Here is a 16057-nt window from a genome sequence, read left to right as displayed (position 1 = left end):
AGACCATGCCTCGGTTAGCTAGTTGCTATGGGCGTGCGTTTTATCCGTGACACTATGGATGCCAGATATTTCCCTTGCCTCAGAGAGGCAATAACTGACACTGCAGATTTTATGCAAAATTTTGGAATCAGAATGCAAGTGTCGAGAGATTTTAGGTCCAGAGTGGAACGAATACCTCAGTTGAGCTTTGGTAACATTAACAGGTTTAAATAGAATCTTTGTGTTGTGGGGGTACTGGCACATCCACTCCCTGGGACAAGAAATGGTTTAGAGCATCCTGCAAATCTGATGGTTCTTGTGCAGATTTTGGTTGATTTGAGAAAAGAAAGTGGTAAAGGGGTAGCGTTTTGTACCCTTTTGAAACTACCAGTTGAATGACAAGGCTGAGACATCTGTGACCTAGAGGGAAGCAAACATTAATGGTCAATCCCCCACTTCAATGGGGATAGGGCTTTGAGGAAGAGACTCTGTGGGCTTTCCAAAAGGAAGGTCTGAAATTAAATAGAACATTTCTGAACTCTGCATTTTCAAGAGATATTTGCTCCTGAAGTTAGGGGGGTATAATTTTCCACTGTGGAAGAACCACCTTCCCTCCTGAGACACCTTTAATTTGTCAAGTGTTTTACCAAAAAGACATCTTTATTCAAAGGGCATATGTGTGAGGCATCTTTTACTGGCAACTTCAGCTGACCAGGCTTTGAGCCACACAATTCTTTGCATGTGCATAGAGATTAGGGTCATTCTGGAAATTTTCATCATTACTTGTTCTAAGGTAACTACACAAAAGAGCAGATCAGAAAGTAACTGCTGTAATTGCTCACTTAAAGCACGGTCCTGAAATAAAGAGTTGTGCTGGTTGTTGTTGACCTAGTCCAGTTAGCTTCAGTTTGAAAGACAGGAATGACAGCTGGTTGCAGAGCTGGTCCTACAAGTGCAGAATCTTCAAATTAAAGAATACCTTTAATTGTTACAGTGAGACTAACACTGCAGGATCAAGTTCCAGGACAGACTGCTTTTTTTGTGAACCATTTTTCCACCGGATAGAGCTTACCATAAATTTTTGTTTATAAACAGGGAATGTCTTTTTACATTTCACTAGTATGTCTGAACCAAAGGGGGTATAGCAAGATGGAGGGGATTTGCACAGAAGTGAGCATATGAACATTTGCAAGTACAGTATACATAATCCTAGAATTCTGATATCATATGGGTTTTTGTATGCAATGTATTTATATGGTTTGCATTCTCATCATATGGTATAGTTATGCATGTTTTATACTATATACATTAGTGGTTGTGTTTCGAGTTCTGCTTCATGCACATTGTATCAAAACTTTTACTTTTGTGGACAGTGCTGCACATTTTACACACACACACACACACACTCTCTCTGATTGGTATCTGGTATCAAGATACAGTGCTAGCCACTTTCTTTTCATCTTTCCGCAACCCCAATTCCCAAAAAGTCGGGGTGCTGCTTAAAATCTACATAAACAGAATGTAATATTTTGCAAATCTCATAAACTCAAATTTTATTCACAATAGAAGATAGAAAACAAATATTTAAACCGAGAAAATGTACCAAAAAAAAGGTAATTTTTACATCGATGGAAACAACAAGTCTCAAAAAAATTGGGACGGGACAACAAAAAAGCTGGCAAAGTAAGTGTTACTAACAAGGAAGAGCTGGAAGAACATTTTGCAAATAATTAGGTTAATTGGCAACAGGTCAGTAACATTATTGTGTATAAAAAGAGCAACTCAGAGTCAGAGTGTCTTAAAAATAAAGATGGGCAGAGGTTCACCAACCTCTGAAAAGCTGTGTCTAAAAATTGTCAAACAATTTCAGAATAATGTTCCTCAACATAAAATTGCAAAGGCTTTAAATATATAATCAGCTAAAGTACATAAAATCATCAAAAGATTCAGAGAAATCAATGGTGCGCAAGGGACAAGGCCAAATGCAATATAGGATGCCAGTGATCTTCGGGCCCTAGGACAGCACTGCATTCAAAAGAGGCAAGGTTCTGTAAAGGAGATCACTGCATTTGGCTCAGGTATACTTTCAAAAAAACACTGCCTATGAACAGAGTTTGCCACACCATCCAAAAATTTAGGTTAAAGCTCAATCATGCAAAGAGGAAGACATATCTGAACATGATTCAGAAATGCCGCTGTCTTCTCTGGGCCAAAGCTAATTTAAAATGGTCTGTTGCAAATTGCAGTTTTGTGGTCAGATGAATCGAAATATGAAATTCTTTTTGGCAACAAAGGCGTTGCATATTCTAGACAAAAGAAGAGAGAGACCTTCCAGCCTGTTATCAGCGTTCAGTTCAAAAACTTGCATCTCTGATGGTATGGGGGTACATTAGTGCATATGGAATGGGCAGCTTGCACATCTGAAAAGGCACCATCAATGCTAAAAGATACATCAAGGTTTTAGAGCAAAAAACAATACAAAGGAGAGAGAGAGCACACAACTGCCCTAGTGTTTTATTAAAACAACAATCAAAATCTTATACAGATGGACTCACATTTTCCAAAAGGGTATGTAGCATATCATGTGCCTGAAGCTTGCCTTCTGCGTAGTCACTGTAAGATCCAATGGAATGGGAAGGCTGTGGATGATACACTATCTGCTCAGGTCTACACTGAATTCACTGTGACAGAACACCCGTGCTCTCTTGCAACTAAGCATGCACCTGGTCCAGTCGGCGCCACAATCCTTGGATGACAGGTTGCAGTATAAGCAATGCGATGACAAGGCAAGAACACATGTAGCTGTTGCTATGATGACACACTCTGGGGGCGGAGCCTCCTTTATCAAGTCACGCCCACCTTCCTCCCTCTCTGTATTATATGGAAAACTATAGCTCCTCCCTGCACTCGGATCTTAAAAGGGACCACATCAGACAGGACAGATCCAAATGCAGAAAGATAGTGGGACTGGAGCAATCTTTTAATACATTAATATATAAGTGAAAGTGCATAAATTGCTTAAAAACACAATACTTATATAAAACCACAAAAATCATTTAAGAATTATTATAATAATATTTAAAAAGGTCTCTGTTGCTCTAGTCCCACTATCCTACTGGATTGAGTTTGACATCCCTTGTAACCATTGTGGCTCATCTGACCAAGCTAGGTTATTTTGTGCATATAAGGTTTTAGAGCAGCATATGCTCCCGTCCAGACACTGCCTTTTACAGGGAAGGCCTCACATATGATAGGACAATTCTAAACCGCATACTGCATCTATAACAACAGCATGGCTTTGTAGTAGAAGAGTCTGGGTACTTAACTGGCCTGCATGCAGCCCAAAACTTTCACAAATTGAAAATATTTGGCGCATCTTGAAATAAAAAATATGACAGACAACCTAGGACTGTTGAACAGTTAAAATCCTATATCAGGCAAGAATAAGACAATATTCCTCTCCCAAAACTCCAGCAACTGGCCTGTTTAGTTCCCAGAAATTTACAGAGTGTGGTTAAAAGAAGAGGGGATGCTACACCACGGTAAACATGTCCCTGTCCCAACTTTTTTGAGATGTGTTGTTGCTGTCAATTTCAAAATTAACTTATTTTGTCTTAAAATGGTACATTTTCTCAGTTTATTCATTTGATGTGTTTTCTAATTTCTATTATGAATAAAATATGGGTTTATGAGATTTGTAAATCATTGCATTCTGTTTTTATGTAAATTTTATACAGCTTCTCAACATTTTTGGGATTGGGGTTGTAAACCTTTTTTTCATAACCCAAGCAAGGATTTCTATAAAAGCACTGTTGATACTTTAAATACACCTGATAGCTTCACTCTGTACTGTGTGTTAAGTATTCCTGCCCACTGCAAAGTACAGAGTGCTGAAAGTACAGAGGTTAGGTGTATGAAACATACAGCAAACAATATAGATTGCAGCCACCAGGAATATGCAAAATACAGAACACACAGAGTACAGCTGTCAATTGCATAACATGTACAGTATACGTTTCATGCTCCTTGCCACTATACTCTATACACTGCAATGTACGTTACATGCCCCCTCACTGCCACGCTGTCTCCTCTGCCGTTTGTTACAAATCTATGACTGCTGCCCTTTACATACTTCTGACTCTTGAACTCTGAACATTGAGCTATAGTTTACTAATCCTCACCCTTGCATTCTGTATGTTATATACTCCTGAGCCATGCGCACTGCGCATTACATGTTCCTGAACCCTGCACCCTCTGTGATACAAATCTCTAACTCCTGCATTCTGTGCATTTCATATTCCTGATCCTTGTACCCTGTGGGCTGTGTGTTCCTGACACCTGCACCAGGCTATTGCATGCTCCTAACCTCTGTACTCTGTGTGTTGCATACTCTTGACCCCGGCAATCTACATGCTGCATGCTACTAATCCCTGCTTGCTATGTTTAACTGCTTCCCATATGACCCATGTATAAAACTGGCCAGATGACAGAAGTGGTGATGTTGGTATATGTACCCAAACATCCTCCCACATCAGAAGCCGATGCGCAATTCCCAGTGTGTGCACCTGTGAGCCCTGTGGTTGCTATGTTCCATGAATACAGCAGATCACATGACTGGGTACAGGGCCAATGAACAATCCACAGGTCCAATCACAGCAATCACATAATGTAAACACATGTCACATGGTGCAGCACATGGCTCTCCCTCCTCACACAGAGATCATCTGTGAGAGGGGAGAGACCTGTCACAGCAGTACCATGAGTGATTTTAGCCTGTCAAAGTTTATCAGACAGAACACACTGCAAGCCAGCTCACAGTGTTCCAAATTACTGCCCTACAGTGTAGTGTGAATAAGCTGCAGCCAGCTACCTATCACCTGTCCCAGTGTCAACAGTGCTGTCAGGAACAGTGTCACTGATTGTAGTGACACCAGTGTCTTGAACACTGCCACACTAGTGTCAACAGAGCCAGTGTCCCTGATTGTAGTGACACCAGATCGCTGCACACCAGCACAAGTGTCCTGATCACGATACATGAATGTCAACAGTTCCAGTGACCCTGATTGCAGTGATGCAAGATCGCTATATACCAGCGGGACACATATAACTTCCGGGTATATGATGGAAAAGACAGCCAACTGGAGCCCTCTGGATGCCTAACCACTATGGGGAGCAGTGGAAAAATTGTACTGAACCTTGCATTAACCCATCAAGGATACCACCTCTATGTAGACAATTTTTATACCAGCCTTCCACTTTTCTGCCACCTTTATCTCCAGCAAACTGTATCCTGTGGCACAACTCAACCAAACTGAAAGGGATTCCCACAATGATTGGTCACCACAAAGCTGAAAAAGGGGGAGTAAGCCAGTAATTTAATGAAAAAATTTCCACCAAGACACCTCAGTGGAAATCCTAGAAAGGCAAGGTCAAGACCAAAAACCTGATTGCATACACAACTACAATCAGTTAATGGAAGATGTAGATCATAACAAGCAAGTGATACAGACGTATCTAGCTACGAGAAGATCCATTTACAAGTGCAAAAAATTATCAAGCAGAAATTGTACCAGTCCTTACCTCCAGGCATGAAATACATTTTCCGAATACTATCCTTCCTTCTAATACAGGATAACCCCCACCACCCCAGACAAAAATGCTGTGTATGCTCAAGTAATACAATATAACACCCTATACTATTGTGCCTAATGTCCCTTACAACCTGGCTTCATTATGATATTATCAAAGGTATGGTGAAGAAATTTCTCATGTGTTTGACTACCTGCCATTTTCCTGTATCTGATGTCATGATGTATACCGATCATTCGCCTGTTTTCTCAAGCACATTTCTGTCTGCTGTTGTTTAAAAAAATTTTTTTTTTTTATACTACACTTAGTCTGGCGCATCTCTCTCTCCTCTAATTTCTATTTGCTGACAACGTCTTTATCTGCTACCTGTACAGACGCTGGCCTGTTTATGAATCATGTTTATGCCTTCTGCTTGGACCACTCATTCACCTGTTTGCTGATTATGTCTCTGCCTGGCACCAGTACTGACCTATCCACACGTGCCACTGGCTACAGTCCTGCAAGATACCAGTCCCACCCATCCTCTGTGGACAAATGCACTACTGAAACCACAGGTACTCTCTTGTTTACCCTTTGTTCGTCCTCCCATACTTCCTAGTTATTGAACATAGCTATGTTCTAGGAGGCTGCTATGTACCAGTAGGCTGGGCCTGCTTGGTTTTTAGGAACAAGGACTGCTGTATGTGACGCTACACTATATTATATTCACTAACCACTCATACAGAGGTGGCCATATAGAGCGCTGGTTGATCTTTGTGATACGCAGGCTACAATAATCTACCCAAACACTGAAAAGGTGGTATATCTCCATACTCAGGAAGAGTAAAATGTGTTTTGACTTGTAATTCTAAGTATGTCCATGCTATGTGTTAGAAATATCATATTAGTTGACAGCTTTGTGTGAAAAAATACACTTTCTTTCCACATTTTCCAAAAACTTGTGGCAAATAAATTAAGTTTCCAAAGGACTCACCGTGCTTTTTAGAACATGCACTGGGGCAATTTCTTTCCAAAATGTCATCATTTTTGGGGTGTTTCTACTGTCCCTGCTGATCCAGGGCCTTTAAAATGTGATATACCAGTACATTAGATGCATAATTTCTAGGAATAGAAAGCTTTAAGGTGCTCTTTGGATTTTGGGCCTGTCTATGTGGCTAGGCTGTGAAAAAGTTTCAATCATTTGGTACTGCCATACTCAGGAGTAGCAGAATGTGTATTTGGTTGTAACTGTAAGTAAGCCTATGCTGTGATCTAACTTGATAAAATGACAACTTAGTTAAAAAACACAAATTATATTTACTTTCATCATTTTCCATAATGTTTTAACAAAAAAAAAATTACAGCTTTAAAAAACTAAAAGGGACTAAATTTATGAAGAAAGATTATTTGAAAAATAACAAAAACTAAGAAAAATTAGTTCGTTTTATAAATTCTTAGTCTTTTTTCCTTTATATAGCAAAACAATAAAAAACCCAGTGCTGATTAAATACATCAAAAGAAAGCACTATCCATCTCAAAAAATTATAAAAAATGTTATTTGGGTACAGTGTTGCTCGGCAAATTGTCATTCAGGTTCCACACACTGGCTTAAAAAAATGCAACTCCCAGAGGAATTATGCATTTTGCCTGTAGAAGCAACTAATGTTATCCTAGGTATTAATGCACATTAGATATTCTAGAGGCGTTTTTTAAGCTCAGTGTTTAGGGGCAGAAAAAAACCCTTCTGTGCATTTTTAAGAGCATTTTCTGGCAGAAAAAAATGCTAAATGCACCTAAACGTTAGTATTAAAAACAACTCAAAAGTAGTTGTTTTTTTTTCTGCCAAGAGCACTGGCAGTTTTTTCAGCCAGAGTGCATGGAGCCTCAAAGTGTGACAGTGTTAAAATCTGAAAAATGGCCTAGACTGGAAGGGTGGGAAACAGTCAGGACTTGAAGTGGTTAAATGCTTCTAAACCTTACACTCTATTATTTTTCTATTATACGCCTGACCCCTGTGTTCTATGTGCAGTAATTTATTTGTAATGGAAAAGTTTAATTGTGCTTAGGTTAAAAAAGCCTGTCAACAGCATTTAATTTAAATTTTTGAGTAGGAAGAATATGGCATGCAAATGTTATGATTACATGGAGTAGGCTCAAGTTCTATTTAACTATGTCTGTTTCAACTGCTTTCAACTTTGGCAAGCTACACAGCATTGCTGATCTTTTCAGGGTGCCCTAGTTAACAATCTTAGCAGAGCCCCTGTATGTACAGTCAAATTATGTAAGTGGTTTACCACATTATGCACGCATTTTACCACACATTCTGTAGTTAAAGCAGTATTAAAGGAATAGCTTTTTAGCTATTTTTATCTAGAGAGCTGACATATACTAATCAACAACATTTTAAATATAGAAGTCCACGTGGTATGCAACACTTACCTTAGCAACTTTTATTATATCAGGAATGTGTAAGTAGGCTTGGACTGGGGGCAACCCTTTTCCTATAAGGTAGGCCTCATCAGCTTTCTGTCTGTGCATCTGACCAGTGTCCTGCTCAGAGTAGACGGCTACTGTCCTTATACCCAGTTCTGTGCATGCCCTGAATACTCTTGTAGCTATTTCACCTGTACAAAAAGAGGACAATTGTCATGTATGGTAACTGTGCTGCAAATCTTGAGAAATGTTAACATATTCCTTTAAAGCCGGTCTCCAGAAAGATATAAATAACACAATTAATGCACATCCATATGCAATAATACATCTTTAACTGTATGTCTATTAGCCCAAGATTAGACTTGGGTCTAAACTGCGCAAGCCTGTTAACACTGATGTGCATTTGGAACAGTTTTCAAAAGCATTTGACAAGTGGTGAGGAGGCAATGTGAGGTAGAGTGAGCTTTAACAGGAAAGGGTAAAAGCTGATACTTAAATCAGGACTATATTGCCATCCACTCCAACAAAGCAGTGTCCAAGAGTTCAAGACTGGCTTGCTTCTGGATCCCAATTTCTGTCCATTTTAATTGGCTGGACTAAGCTGACATCTCTTTATCTTGGCAGATGCTCAAATTGTTCAGAATAAGATGGCAAAGGCCAAGATTCTTATTGTCACTTGGGCCAAACGTTAATCTAGGCCTGAATGTAAAAAAGTCAAAGTTCATCCTACAGAGTATTTCCTGTGGTGAAAACTTTGTTTCTTGCACCACATGAAGTATGTCTTCCATATGCAAAGGTAGACCATGAGGGAGGTAGACTTCCTAGCATGGAAATTGCTGAATCAGAGAGGCCCTGGTCTATCAAAGGCTGAGCATCAGCAACCATGCAGTTCAAGTAAGCGACTGTGAGGTGGGAGATGCTTGACTCGCAGTACTGACCTCTGCTGTGTGGACTAGCAGAAGACGCCACAGATGCTGGATGCACTATGCAAAATATTGGGGCAGAAAACAGCTGAGCAGGTGCACGAGGAGCTGAGTGACAGTGGGACTCCAGAAGTGAGGTGTTTGGAAACAGTACTGCCGAGACAATTTGAGTTGCTGAAGCATTGGGAGTGACTGAGGTGCTGCGAGTACTGAGGTATTGTGACTGGGGTGCTGCAAGTACTGGGGTATTGTGACTTGGACACTCTGTGTATTAAGGACACTAAGGGCTGAGTGATAAGGGATTAGAGCAGAGGAGACAGAGGGCAGAGTGATCAGCATACAAGAGCAGCAGGACAAGAGAGCGCTGTGTGGCATGTCATCAGTGAGCAGGAAGACAGGATGCCCAAAGCAATGTGACAGGGGAGTGAGAGGACCAGAAGTCAGGGGCCATGTGATCAGTAAGTGCAAGCAGGAAGAGAGAACGCTGGGGGTGGCTGAGCGACCTATGTGCAGGAGCAAGAAAAGAGAACACAGAGGGCCTTGTCATCAGTGAGCTGGAAGGAGGGAACATTGAGGGCTGTTTAACTAGCCAGCAGGAGCAGGAAGAGAAGACACCGAGGGCTGTGTGAACAGTGAGCTGAAGTAGAGTGGGTGGGAGCAGAAGGAAAGGATGCCGAAAGGCTCTGTGATCAATGAGTGGGAGACCTGCAATAAGGAAAAACTAAAGCTCAGAATACAATAAAGTTAGATTGGCAAAAAATGATATCATTCCTACTTCCATTACATCAGTTGGTAACACCTCAAATGGAATGGTGATGCAAATCTGTGCACATCCTACACCATTCATGTATTCCTTGAACGATCATTTGAGGGTGAATACTGCTGTGGGAAAACAAGTTGTTTTCATGGAAACTAAGATCCTTGGAAGGATCAAAGGAAGCAGCTGGCAACTCTGAGAAACATTGTCAACCTGAAAGGGAGTTTGGACTGTACCTATCAGGTGCTGGCAGGGTCCAGCTTACAGGGGGGAGGTTAAATGGAGGTACAGGCATCAGGGTAGATGGGTAATGGTTAGATGGGCTACAGGGAAAAGTGTTAGAGAGGCCAGTCCTGAGCTGACACACCCCAATAAATATGCCTGCTTGTATGATGTGGATATTAGTCAAGGAGTGGTATTATTGAAGCAATGTGACTCCCCTCACTGCCAGGGGAACATTTTTTCCAGCAAGGCTGGGGGCAAGGTTACAGGAAAAGATAGACAGATACTGGTAGTAGAGGGCTCAATTATTAAAAGGATAGAGAAGGTAATCTGTCAAAAAGACTGCAATCACTGAGCAGTATGTTGTTTACCTAGTGCTTGAGTTAGACATCGTGGATCAGATGGATAGATTGTTGGGTGGGGCTAGGGTGGACCCAACTGTCATGGTACATATTGGTACCAATGACTAAGGTAAAGGAAGATGGAGCATCCTGAGAAAAGTAAAGCTATATTAAATAAAAGGACCATCAAGGCAGTATTATCAGAAATACAACCTGTACCTCGAGCCACACAAGAGAGGCAGCAGGAGCATAGGAAACTCAACAAGTGGCCGAGGAACTGGTGTAAGAGAGAGTACTTTGGGTTCCTGGAGAACTGGGTTGACTTTTCGGTCAGTTATCAGCTCTATAGTAGGGACGGACTGCACCTAAATTGGGAGTGTGCAGCTCTGTTCGGGGAGAAGATGGCCAAAAAGATAGAGGGACTTTTAAACTAACCGTGGGGAACATCTCCCTGAACCCTGGTCCTCCTCCACCTCACTCACCCACAAGGCACCCATCTACTTCCACGAACTTCCGCAACCCCCTCAGCCTAATACCCATCCCCCTGCTCCCCAAAATCACCCCTCAGTTTTCGTGTGCACTCCTGAACGCCTGTTTGGTTTGCAACAAACTTACCACCATCCACGACCTCTTTGTTTCCGGCTCCCTCAACCTCCTGGTGATCACCAAAACCTGGATCCAAACCACCGACTACCTCCTTTGCGGCACTCTCCTATGGAGGTCTCACCTGGACCCACTCACCCAGAGCCAACGGTCGAAAAAGTGGTGGGGTTGGTATGCTCCTGTCACCGCAGAGCACCTACGAAACCCTCCCTCTCTATCCTTCTCCTCCTTTGAGGCCCACTGCATCCGACTATTCTCTCCAATCCCCCTGAGGATCGCAGTAATCTGTCGGCCTCCTGGACCCGTATCCTGCTTCCTAGACAACTTCTCCACCTGGTTACCCTTCTTTCTCTCCTCCGAGCTGCCCACCATCATCCTTGGAGACTTCAACATCCCTATCAACATCAATAACCCGGCCACATCCCAACTCCTCCACCTAACCTCTTCTTTTGCACTCACACAGTGCATACAGTCCTCCACCCACTCCGACGGGAACACCTTGAACCTTGTTTTCTCTCATCTCTGCACCCCCCACAACCTCACTAACACCCCTTTTCCCCTCTCTGACCACAACCTCATCACCTTCTCTGTCTCCTTGTCCTCTTACACCTACCCCTCCAAACGTCAAACCATCACCAGCCGAAATCTCTGCAACCTGAACCCTGCCCCCTTCCACTCTGCAGCTGACTAACTTTACGATAGTATCCTTCCCCTGTCCTGCCCTGACCTGGCCACTACTGTTTATAACAACGTGCTGTCAGTCGCTCTTGACTCCTTAGCACCCCTAACCACACGAAACATTAGACCCCGACCGCTTCAACCCTGGCAGAATGACCACACCAAAAATCTCAAGCGACGCAGTCAGGCGCTAGAGCGACTATGGCGCAAAACCAGAGCCCAACAAGCACTCACCCGATATAAATCTATAAGTGTAGGTGCCTTCCTCACCTACACTTCCTCCCCCCACGCTGCCAAGCAAGCCTACTTTGTAACCCTCATCAATACCCTCTCCTCCAGCCCTTGCCGGCTCTTCTCCACTTTCAACTCTCTGCTCTCTTTCCACCCCCACCTCCACCCAGTACCTCACTCACCGCCCACGAGATTGCTAACCACTTCCAAATCAAGATCGACGCAATTCGCAGGGACATCACCACTGCTCAGACTTCCGCCCCACCTAGCATCCCACACACGAAAACCCCCTCAACACTCCTCTCCTTCGACCTCGCCGCTGTCCAGACCTCCACCCCGCCCAACATTGCTCACACTAGAACCCCCTCAACACTCCACTCCTTTGGCCCTGCTACCACTGAAGAGGTCACTAAGGTCTTCTCTGAAGCTCGCCTTACCACCTGCCCCCTTGACCCTGTCCCCACACAACTCCTACGATCACCCTCTTCCTCCATCCTACGCTCCCTCACTCAAATCTTTAATCTCTCCCTCTCTACTGGCACATTCCCCTCCTCTCTGAAGCACGCGCACATCACTCCCATACTTAAAAAACCCTCCCTGGATCCCACCGACCTAAACAACCTTAGACCCATCTCCCTGCTGCCATTTTCATCCAAACTCCTTGAGCGTTTAGCCTATAATCTCCTAAGCTCCCACCTCACCGACAACAACCTCCTTGATCCCGTACAATCTGGCTTCCGTCCCCTACACTCCACTGAAACCGCCCTACTCAAACTCACCAATGACCTGCTAACCACCAAAGCCAATGGCCACTACTCAGTGCTACTACTCCTCGACCTCTCTGTGGCTTTCGACACGGTCGACCACCCCTTCCTCCTCAAAAAACTATACTCTTTTGGCCTCAGAGACTCCGCTCTCTCCTGGCTCTCTTCCTATCTATCACAATGCTCCTTCAGTGTTACCTATAACGGTGCCACCTCCCCCTCACTCCCCCTCTCTGTTGGGGTCCCCCAAGGTTCTGTCCTCGGGCTCTCTTTTCCATCTACACCTCCTCCCTTGATCAACTGATACACTCCCACGGCTTCAACTACCATCTCTATGCCGATGACACTCAAATCTATCTCTCTACCCCTCGCCTTATCCCTTCTGTCTCCGCCTCGAATCACTAGCCTTCTGAACGACATATCAGACTGGATGTCACTCCACTTCCTAAAATTAAACCTTGCCAAAACTGAACTCCTAGTTTTCCCCCCAGCCCGCGCCCCCCCCCTGACCTCTCCATGACGACCAACAACGCCACCATCAGCCCTACCCCGCAAGCCAGAGTACTAGGCATCATTCTAGACTTTAATCTGTCATTCCAGCCCCAGATCCAATCGCTGACAAATTCATGCAGACTCCACCTCCGCAACATCGCCAAAATACGCACGTTCCTAACTCCAGAAACTACAAAGCAACTCCTTCACTCACTTATCATATCACGACCTGACTACTGTAACTCCCTCCTCGCCGGCCTACCCCCACACAGGCTATCCCCGCTTCAGTCTATCCTGAATTCTGCAGCCAGACTCATCCACCTTACCAACCGCACCGTATCTGCCAATCCCTCCACTGGCTTCCGACTGCCCAACGCATAAAATTCAAAATATTAACATTGACGTACAAAGCTGTTCATACCACTGCCCCAAACTACATCACTGACCTTATATCCATCTACCACCCAAAACGCACTCTCCGCTCCTCACAAGACCTCCTACTCTCTAGTTCACTGGTCTCCTCCTCCCATGCCAGTCTTCAGGACTTGTCCAGGGCTTCCCCCATCCTCTGGAACTCACTACCCCAATACATCACCCTGAAAACCCATCTGTTCAGAGAAGCCTACCCCGCTCTCACCTAATTGCCGATCTCCTCCGCTCTTCCCACCACTCCATCCCCCACAGCTATTTCCTCCTGTACCACTCTCCCCTCCCTCCTAGATTGTAGGGGCCCTCGAACCCCTCATGTATTGTATTGTTACTGTACTGTCTCGTGTACTGTCTCCCATTATAATGTATACCGCTGAGCAAACTGTTGGCGCTATATAAATACTGTATAATAATATTAATAAATAGTGGATGGGTGGGAACAAAGGAAGACATTCCAGGAAGTAAGCAAGGGTCATAGGATGCTACTGTGGTCAGCATTGGTTGGATAACTAGAGTACCTAAGATCACTACGTACAGGGGCGGACTGACCATTTAGAAACCCGAGGGCCCGGGGTCAGTAGAGGGTCCCATGAGATGCCCCCGATACCTTTTTCATAGGCTTTTTTGTGTTTGGGTGAGGACACAGGGGCCCCATGATCCCCTATTGCCCGGGGGCCCCATGAGTTGTCAGTCCGCCCCTGACTACGCATAGATTGACAGAATCCTATTGCAGCCCCAGTACACACAAGGACAAAGTAATTTACAACTGTGCAAAACTAAAACTCATGTTCACAAATTCTATAAGTTTGGTGAATAAAATGGAGGAGCTGTAACAGTAGATACATGAGGAGGATTTTGACTTCATGGGAGTATCAGAACCCTGGTTTGACAGCTCACACAACGGGTTTGCGACCGTCTAGGGGTATTCCCTGTAACAAAGTGATAGGGTACCTAGAAGAAGGGGAGGGGTGTGCATGACAAACAGAGCAAGGGAGGAGGTGGAATCCTTAAAGCTGGAGCTTCAAAGTGAAAAAACAAATGGGAAATTAATAGCGGGCGTATGCTACAGGCCCCTGAACCTGAAGGATGAAGAGGAGATTGATCTCCGCTCACAGTTAGAAATGGCAGCGAGGCAGGGAAATGTTATCATCATGGGGACTTCAATTATCCGGATACTGCTGGGCAGATAGAACTGCTCAGTCATTTAAGGCTCATCATTTCTTGAATGTGTTGCAGGAAAATTACACGTCAGTTAGTGGATGTCCCAACTAAAAATAAGGCCCTACTTGACTTACTAATTACAAATAACACAGAGCTGATTGCAGATGTGGAAGAAAGGGATAAGCTGGGAAATAGCATTCACTGGGTAATTAATATTAACCATAAACCCTAGGAAAAGGAGACATGAATGTGGAATTTCAAGGAAACCAGTATATTCCAAGGGGAAACAAGTATAAAAGAACTATAGTTAAACCTCTGTGGGTAGATTTGAGGGGTAAAGGGCAAATTAAAGAAAAACAGCTGTCCTTTTAAAAAAAAAATGTGACCAAGGAGTCACCATCAGCATTCCAACTCAACAAAGAATGCAATAGGAAATGTAAAAGCGAGATAAGGGCAGCAATAATAAACCATGAGAGACACACAGCAGAGGGGAGTAAAAAGAATCCCCAAAAAATGTTTACATATATTAATAGTAAAAAGGCAAAATTACCATAAAGGATATACAGGGGGAAGTTGGTTATGAGTGACAAGGAGAAGGCAACTGTGTTAAATAAATTCCTCTTTTTTTTTTTTTTTAAACAAAGAATGGGAGGGTAATAATAAACAAGACTGTATTGTTAGTAACGCAACTACGGAATGTATCCTTGTGGCTAACCGATGCCAGTATTCAAAAAAAGACTTAAAAAACTTAAAGTATAACTAAAGACTACATTTTTATTCTGTAGTTTATTTTTTGAGAGTTGTAACCTGGATAGAGGAAGGCCTGTGGATCTAGTGTATCTAAATTTCACTAAAGCATTTGCTACAGTACCCCATAAACTTATAATTTACAAATTAATGTGTCTGAATAAGAAATTGGTTACAGAAGCACATCTGGAGGGTAGTGATAAATAGTTTATATTTAGAACATTCTAGAGTTGTGATTAGGGTGGCCCAGGGCTCTGTCCTGGGACCAATTCTCTTTTATTTGTTCATAAATCATATAGAGGTAGGCATACATAGTTCAATCAGAGTGTTTCCTGATGAAACAATGCTAAGCAGGGTAATAACCTCAGGATATAGCAAGTTTAAAGGAAAAATAGAGGGGTGGGCAACCACATGGCAAATGAGGTTTAATATTAACAAATTTAGTATTGCACTTGGGGGCTAAAAGTACAAATGCACTTTACTTGCTAGGGGGAGTATCTTCTGGGTAAATCAAAGATGGAAAAACTTGACACAGATAAACCAGGCTGAACCAGAGCAACCTAGCAGAATGACTGATGAATAAAGATTGGACTAGGAGAGTAGATGGGGTTCCAGCAACTAGTGGTGTCCTTTATTTCTCTACCATTTCAGGTCACAGTGGTCTGTCCTAGTGTTCAAGAACAGGACCTGGGCTGTTCATGTGAAAAGAGTAGGGGGGAGGGTGCCAGC

At 43.2% G+C, this 16057-nt stretch overlaps 1 protein-coding gene across 4 annotated transcripts in view; it reads right to left on the bottom strand.

Moving 5' to 3' along the window:
- Positions 1 to 16057, bottom strand: part of PC (pyruvate carboxylase) — a 1112699-nt gene that overhangs the window by 823130 nt on the left and 273512 nt on the right. For all 4 annotated transcript variants that reach the window (XM_089689964.1, XM_089689966.1, XM_089689965.1 and 1 more), the window contains one exon: positions 7987 to 8171. In XM_089689964.1, the coding sequence (XP_089546090.1) occupies positions 7987 to 8171 (185 nt within the window). The remainder of the gene's footprint in view (positions 1 to 7986; positions 8172 to 16057) is intronic.

This window comes from Staurois parvus, unplaced genomic scaffold (assembly GCF_062004578.1).
Source record: "Staurois parvus isolate SC_StPar_1 unplaced genomic scaffold, SC_StPar_1.0 ptg000505l, whole genome shotgun sequence".
NCBI classification, from domain to species: domain Eukaryota; kingdom Metazoa; phylum Chordata; class Amphibia; order Anura; family Ranidae; genus Staurois; species Staurois parvus.
This window is presented reverse-complemented; position numbering and strand designations above follow the sequence as displayed.